The sequence below is a fragment of the Nothoprocta perdicaria genome, unplaced genomic scaffold, assembly GCF_003342845.1.
Source record: "Nothoprocta perdicaria isolate Ctin4 unplaced genomic scaffold, notPer1 scaffold_100, whole genome shotgun sequence".
Classification (NCBI taxonomy): domain Eukaryota; kingdom Metazoa; phylum Chordata; class Aves; order Tinamiformes; family Tinamidae; genus Nothoprocta; species Nothoprocta perdicaria.
This window is the reverse complement of record NW_020454095.1, coordinates 688,253-696,400: the sequence shown is the minus strand read 5'-3', so window position 1 is coordinate 696,400 and position 8,148 is coordinate 688,253. Positions and strand designations below refer to the sequence as shown.

Below are 8,148 nucleotides of genomic sequence, written 5' to 3'. Positions count from 1 at the left end.
GGCGCCGCGGCGGCAGCACCGGGGGAGGCTACCTGGGAGGTCACCATGATGCTCGAGTCGATGAGGAAACTCATGGCGGCCGCCGGCCGGCCGCTCGCCCGCACCGCTTCCGCGTCCGGGAGGTCATGACGTCACCGGCGGCCCCGCCCCCCCCGGCGAGGGGCGGGCACCGTAACCGCCTGGCGGCCGTTGGGAGTAACCGCCGCGCGGCGGCCGTTAGCGCGAACCGCCTGGCGGCGGAGGCGGCCGGCGGCGCCGGCCAGCCCTGCGCGTCGCGTCGCGTCGCGTCCCGTCCCGTCCCGTCCCGTCCGATCCCTTCCCTTCCAGCCCCATCGCCGAGTCGTTGCCGAGCCGCGGGCCGTGAAACACGGCGTAGTCTCTTGCTCCCTTGCGCTCACTCCTTTTCTCTGAGAGGAGCGAAGCACGCCGACGGGGCTGCCTTCGGAAGGCTGTGGCGGATTTGCCGCGCCCGTGCAGTGCGTTGTAGAGAAGGGGCTAAATGCCAACGGCAGAATACAGGGCACGGCCCGGTCACCGGGATTTGTTACAGTGGGCACTGTGTTGAGTGGGGGCACTGGAGGAAACCTGGACTGTTTTCCTGGCCGCTGTCAAAGCTCTTGACAGATGGCGCATATCTGGCCGTAGAAAGTGTGCGGACAAAGAGGAGGCCAAGGAAAAGGGAGTCACCACCAGCCAGGGGCAAGGAGCTGACCAGCTGAAGACGCCAGCAGCATTTGGCCATTTTCCCAGTGTTTTGACGCCTCTGCGAGAGACAGGGAGCAGAGGAGTTGGATGCAGGACAACTGCCCTGGACACACTTTGCCACGTAGGGCAGGAGGGGCTGTGGAGCTGCCGCCAGCGACCGGTCTGCGGGTCCCTTTCCAGCCTCCCTCTGTGTCACCAAGCCAGGCTGGGGAGGCCCTTCGCGCCAGGCGACAATAACACATCAAGGAACAGGGCCAAAAGGGATGTAGAAGCTCAAACAGGGAATTTCCTGATGCTTATCCGAGCAAGACCCAATCCTTCATGTCCCAATCATGCACTCATTTGAACTTAATAGTGTCTGTAAACTGTTAAAAACACTCCTAATCTTTGCTTCTCAAGACTATCTATGTTTGAAATAATAATATGAAAAGGAAAGAATGAAGTGGGGTTAGTCATGAGTGTAACAAAACACAAAACACTTGCTGGTTGAAAATCAGGAACCTTTATTCATTACAACTCAGTTCACTAGGAAAACGATTCTATATTTGGCTGTGCGGAGTCACCAGATCAGTCCTGCAGTSTCTCTAATTGTTTGGCTTTCAGTCTTGTTGTCAGTCTTCTTGTTTTGACGTTTGTTTCCTGGTCTGTGACATTGTTTCTGTGACATTGCGAAGAGGGAAAAAAATCATTCAGCTCTCATGGGGAAATGAATTGAGGGAGCAAATAATCTTATCTCATCTGAGGCCTTTTTTGCAACTTCTKCTATTGCTGGTTATTAATGTGCAGTTGAGATCAGAGCTTCCTTGTACTTCCTGTTATCTATTTCTACCTAAAAACTGATTTTTCCTATAATGAGGAATATGGTTGAGTTTGGAGGGATTTGGGGGTGACAGTTCTGTGCAAGTAGGTTACAGGGTGACATTGGTTGGTGGCTTGTTTTTTTACAGTAGAAATGATCAGGAAAATGTTTAAAAGTTGAACTGCACAAAGCCAAATTCTGCTCTCATTTACATCCTGGCAACTCTGCTCGCTTCAACACAAGGCGCCAAACCAGGGCAGAGTTTGGCCACAGCTCTTCACACTTGCTGCTTTGCATTTGTTTATTAATGGGCTTGAAAGGTGCCTGTGATTAGCTGTAAGTGACTAATCCCTCCAGAGAAACAGACAGGGAGGAAGACCATTCTTACTAAAAGACCTCAGATTCAGTCCTCCACCTATCCTCCCTAACCTGACTTTTTCCTTCAGGGAAGACAAAAGGCTTAAAAGGAATATGGGAAATGCATTCCATGCTGTTACTCCTTAGAAAGTCACCAGTGTGTGTAGGGAGAAAGGTGCGTGGCACTTCACAGGCATAAAGGCAACTCCTCAGTTGTGAAAGGCCTATAGCTTCCCTAAGCAGAACATAGCTGAAGGTGGAGAGGAGGGGAAGAAAGCTGTTCAGTACCCTGCAGCATTCCTCCTAGTTCTATATTTTATTCTTCCACATATTAAAGGGCAAATGTGGCTTGTTTTCTGTAGTGGGAGCYAAATTAAAATCTTCCAAGTAAAGCGGAAAGGTGGAGCATATTGAATTAAAACAGTGTGTCAGCCAAGAGAATATTTAGAGATAGTGTAGGTTTCCAGAAGGTGCTACAGGGCATATKCATGATAAATAGGTTTTGTTGGCAGCTGGCCACTCATTTCCTTTGCTTTTTTCTCCAAAGATTTTCATAAACAGGAGGTCTGAAGCCGGGAGTAACTTGACATCATTCTGATTTTTGAATTTCCTTTGAATTTATTTGTTGTGAATTCTGGAGCGTGTCACTAGCAGTAGGTGAATTCCTTTATGGGGTTGACTGCGGCTTTGCTTTGGACTAGCAGATAAATATGTTCGTGCAAACCTACCTGCACATCTTTGTCTCAGAAACATATTTAGGGCACATTAAATCTAAATTACTTTAAAATTGCTGACATTCTTCAAATCCAAAAGTACTGAATTTGGTAAAAGCCAGGGTTCATTCATGRCTCAGGTTGGCATGTCCTGCCATCACAGTGACGTGCTCTGCTGATGAGCTTCTCAGCCTCAGCCTTTGACAGGGGCCTGCCATCATCTGCGCTGCCTAGGAGTCCCCATGCCCTGTGCAGGGAAGCTGCTCAGCAGCTGCCTGTAATCCCGTATTTTCCTGCATGCTCCTTTGTAACCGCCTCCCATTCATCTGGTGACCCTTCAATCCAACTATCCACTGAATGTTGGAGATAAGACTGTGTGGAAGAGGGTTCACCACTGACTTCAGCCTTTAGCATGTCTACATAACTTCTGTGCTGGGCTGACTCCAAAGGCATTTGTAGCCTACTCCGCACATTCTCCAAGCAATATAACCCTTCCTCCTAGAGAAAACAATAAATGATTTGTTTTGCTGGATCGTACCAGACTGCATCTAGAAAGGTTTTTGTCATTGTCTTCTCAAAAGAGYCTTCACACCCTTTGTCTTCTCAAAACATTCTGTCAGGAGCTCTGTGATCACCGTTTCTGCTCAGCCTGTTTCAGTACAGATCAGCTTTAAAATGCAGTTTGAGGGTTTTTTTTTCCAGAACATTAAAAAGCAGTCCTCCATATTTTCCGTGTGTTTAAAAATGCACTTTACACCAAAATTAATAGGAGCTGTGAAGGCTTAAGCCCTTACATTGTTCTGATTTCCTCTATTAACAACCATGACCTTGTTTTGTGTTTTTCTTTAATTTAGAATGGTYGTTCTAAACCACGTTTCTGGCCGAAGCTGTGTACTGGCCTGTGCTGCTATGGCTGGTTAGTTGGTGGCGTGTCCTGCTGGGACAGTCCAAGCAGCCTTCAGCAGAGCATCCCCGAGCAGCGGAAAGGGCTCCCCACGCACGGTGCTCCTCAGGCAGTGGCCACGGAGCTCTCAACCTCCTGCAGGACCCCGGGGGCTCRAAGGGGCCTCTGGTCCAAGCCCAGCTCAGAGCAGGGCAAATTCCAAAGCGAGGCCAGGGCATCCACGGCCTCCAGCAAAGACCCCGCTGTGCCTCTAAGCAGCTGCTTCACTGCGAGCAACTCTTCCTGGGAAGTTTTTTCCCCCTTGCATCTAGTTGGCATTTCTCCTGCTGCCCAATGTGGTCACCGCCTCTCCCACGCTGCCTGTGCTGCTGCGGCGTCTGCCCTGGCTTCCCTGGAGCTCCCAGCCAGCTCTCCCTTTGTACATCAAACTGCCGGGAGAACAGCTCGAATTGTTCACAGAGGGAAGAGTCCTGCCCGTTACACTCGAACAGGAACACGCTGCAGTAGTTGCAGGGGAAGAACCCCGGGCCGAGCTGTATCTTGGCAAGTCAACGAGCCTTTTTTTTTGCCACGGTTACTACTCAACTCTATAATCACATCTGGTGCAGGCAAAAAGCCTTTCCTGAGCCATGTTCAAAGGTGTAGCACACACAGAGCCTGAGAAATGGTACTGCTCTTCTGTTTGGTAAGAAAATTGGTTCTAGTACTCAGACARCTCCCCTGATTTCGGGCTGCCTCTCCAACCCTTGCCCTCAGGAATCTGGCAGCATATACTGTTTTATCACAACTGCCTCAGGCTTATGGTCTATTTCTCATGGGTGCTCATGTCTTTGCTAAACAAAACCATGCCTAGGCCAGGATTACTCTCAGTTGTCAGACTGAAAAGCCACTTTCTATACAAAACAGCAAACTACCACTTTTTTTTTCAGCATTGTGTGACACCGGCTGCTCTTTAAATACAAACCTGCTCAGTCAGCGAGTTGCTGGGTGGCAGGAGAGAGGGGACTTTCCACCCTCAGCACGTAGATTTCATGCCCACACAAACCTGGAGAGCAGAAGTCCCCCTCAAATCTACCCCCTGCAATGGGGGAAGTACAAATTTGTACAGCGCTGCGTTTCGGCACTAAGGGATTGTTGGTATCTGTATCGCTGGAAATACTCAGTATTGCAGGATCATCGGTGTTTGGTGGATTTTCTGGACGGTGTTTTTCTTCCGTGAGCCGTAAGCTATTGCGAACTCTTTCTTCCATGGATGCAAAAAAATGCATTCAAGAGTTTGCACGAGATGGTTCCACACAGAGGATGAGCAATGCCAGGCCGTGTACAACTCCTCCTGTAGACGCCTGCAAGGCCCTTGGAATCACTAGGGCCCCACGACCATGTGCCCCCCACCCTCCACAACTGGCTCCTTGAAGCGCAGATGCAGCCGCTGGAGGGGTGCTGGGGATGGGAACCAGGGGCAGGCACCTGCGCGGCCACCTCGGCTTCGGGAGAGCAGGCAAAGGCTAAAGAGGGAGGGCGGACAGGGCAAGGCTGAGGGCTTTGCCTTGGAGGCAGGGCTGCTTCCGTGGCGCCCGTGCAATGCCCTGTCCGCGTTTTGAAACTGCCCTTCTGGTCAGGGCTCGTGTTTGTAACCAAGTTAGAAGTTCTGCCGGGAAATAACAAGGATACCAGGCATTTCAGTAGTGCTTTTCATCAGATCATTCCTACTTACTTTACAAACAGAATTAATGAAGCCTCACAACATCCCTGTGAGGTAGGTGGAAATTCTTACACCCGTTGTACAGGTGGAGAAAACAGGCACTGAGAGATAAAGTGGTTATCACAGCAAGTCAGTAGCAGAGCTGGAAACAAACCTAAGGTTATTTATTATTCTAGGCCCACTGCTCTAGACACTAGAGAACACCAACTCCCACATGCTACGGTAAGCTAAGGCACTACCTGTTTCTTCTACGCTCACCTCCGCTGGTGCGGCTGCCGCTCGCATCTYATACCCCGTGCAGAGCCGCTAAGGGCCTGCGGAGGGAAGCCAGGGGCTTCTCGGCCCTCCTTCTGTGGCCTCCCCTGCCCGGTAAGCTGCTCTGCACATGTATTCCCAGGTTTTGCTTACTCATTTGTTAATCGGAATCATGCACTGAGTCCACCGCTCTGAGGCTGTTTCACAACTTCACTAGCAATTTCTCCAATAAATGATGAAATTCATCTCACTGCGGGGGAAAGAAAACACATTTACATGCTTCCACRTCCAGAAACAGCAATAATCCTTTGCTCATCTATAGGGCCTTCCATCCAAGGACCTCCAACTAACACAATATATTGAGCCTCACATTATTTTTGTGAGGTARAAAATTATTCTTAATTTAAGAAGAAGGAAGAGTGATTTGCTGAGAGTCCCACAGTGTATTCATTGCAGAGATGAGGCTACATGCCTGAAGACCTGAGTATTAGTCCCCTGCTTGGTTTGCTGAGAAGCACTGCCCTGATTCAATGACTCCTACTTGGTGGCTGAGTCATTAGCAACCTGGCAGGGCACTTGAAAACTGGCTGGGAAAAAAAAAATAAAAAMCAACAAGCCATTGGCTGAATGCAGGAGGAAAACATCAGCCTATTGCATTGTGCTGTCCTGACTTGGGGGGAAGAAACGAGCTTTGCCTTGGCAGCTGTGAAAGACCTGCACGATGTCCCTCCCTCACGTGGCTTGCATGGAGTGTATTTAACCAAGGCAACTCTGGTGCAAGAGAAGGAGATTTCTCGTGATTAAAGAAGACCCGTACCTCTGATGAACAAGCAGTCACTGCTAAGTGGCCTGATGATCTAATGAAGAGAGGCATGTCAGAGGTCAGAAACATGGATAGTTATTAAAAACTTCATATGTAAAAGAACCTGTCAAATAATTACAAGCAAATAAAGTGGAGGAGCAATTCATCTAGTCCAGTATATTAATAACTGGCAGGGTCAGATCCTCTGAAGAAGTCAGAAGATACCTGATATAGAACAGATACAGAACATTTACCTATAGGTAAATGTTTATCGCCTTCAACTAGTGGATTGTTCTATACTTAGGACCATTAAAGCTTTCTTACATCTTTTCTCCATGAAGAAAATAAAAAGTAAAACATCCTATCCAGTRTAAATATGGGGATCTTGCTGCTTATTTAGATCTTTGCCCGTTCTTGAATTCTAGTAGAGTGTTGGCCACAGCGGATTGACTTCCACCTGAAAAATATTCCCCTTTTCTCAGTTTTATTTTCACAGTCCACCTGTGTGTTGTTTTCCCACCTTGCATTTGTGTTCACTGTCATCTCTTGCTATGTTATGAGAATGGATAACTGATAGCCTCCAAAATCTATCATCTCTGCACAATCCTTTGCATGTGTCRCCTGCCACATTCCCTCTCAAACCTGAGCGGGTGCTTTCCCCTCTTCCTTCATGAGGATGTCTCTCCTAACCACTTAACTACTTTTGTTAAGGGAGAAAAGATTATTAATTAGCTCAGGCTGCAAACCTTGGGAAAATACACAGGCCCAAGAGGAGCAAAAGGATTAATAGTATAAAAATATATGGCACTGCTATGGTGCTGAAGAATCCCAATGCACCCTACAAACTTTCTACATATGTACAGGCCACTTCACTCGTCAGCGAAGCGCAGCCACCTCTGTGCTAGGGCAGGCGGCTGGGTAACAAGGCTCCAAGCTGGCTGGATCAGTAAGTGACAGAACTGCTTGTCCTTGCGGTTGTCTAGGCTGGAGCTTAGGAGAGCTGGGCCTACGGTTTGAGCCCAAGCCCTACCRAAACCAGTCTCAGAGGCCCTTTGACTTCGGTGGGTTTCCAGTCAGCCTTGCTACAATGAAAGACTGCAGGGGTCTTTGCTAACTAATGGCAGGACAGGTTTTGTGCCTTATGCTAAAGATTTCTTTTCTTTTCTGACCTGGATTAGAGCCTGCCCTGGAAACAATGGAACGGGCTGCAGCCCAGCAGAAGGAATTTGCTGAGCTGGTAGGGCCTGAGGTCTGCAGAGCAGAGCAGATGAGAGTGCATACCTGCACTTTTCTGGCCTGAGGCTCATTTCTGGGGGGGACATAACTGCTAACTTGAAGCTTTTAAATGCACTGCTGTGCTGTAACCAGACAAACAAGGCTGCTTTAGCCCTAAAATTAGAAATCCACAGATATTTAAACATTTGCAAGACATGCCTTAAAAATGGTTGCTCTTGTTTCTGCCTTTTTTTTTCTCTCTTAAATCAAAATGACTTTGCTGAGGCTCCGAGGCTTCTGTACAGACCTGTTGGCACAAAATACCTAAATGATCTTTTGAAAGGCCTTGTTTTATTCATTAGAGACTTCTGGCATTTAATAGCAAAGTGGACCACTGGTTGGCTCCTGCCTTTCAGATTAAAAACAAAGGATGTGGAAAAAAAAACCTATTATCATACTAGGTTTTACCAATTTGGAAAACCTGGTTGTCTTTTATTATTATTATTTAGTGGTTTAAACAATCACATAGTTACCCAGACCTGTGGGTTAGGTTCACAGGAGCCTGCAGGACTCTGTACCTGAATTTTGCTGAGTACCCGTAACTGTGGGAGCGCCAGGAACTGAGCACGTGGCAGGTTCATGCCCTGCAGGCTCGGGTTTGCTTTCAAGCTCSGCAGCTGGGGCTCGTCCTCCTCT

At 48.4% G+C, this 8,148-nt stretch overlaps 1 protein-coding gene across 2 annotated transcripts in view; it reads right to left on the bottom strand.

The window, feature by feature from the left end:
• Nucleotides 1-85, bottom strand: part of GPR89B (G protein-coupled receptor 89B) — a 16,512-nt gene extending 16,427 nt beyond the window's left edge. Inside the window, exon 1 of one of the 2 annotated variants that reach the window (XM_026040368.1) lies at nt 33-85. In XM_026040368.1, the coding sequence (XP_025896153.1) occupies nt 33-74 (42 nt within the window). In that variant the 5' untranslated portion in view covers nt 75-85. The remainder of the gene's footprint in view (nt 1-32) is intronic. The other variant, XM_026040392.1, reaches the window with a different exon arrangement.
• Nucleotides 86-8,148: the final 8,063 nt, after the last annotated feature.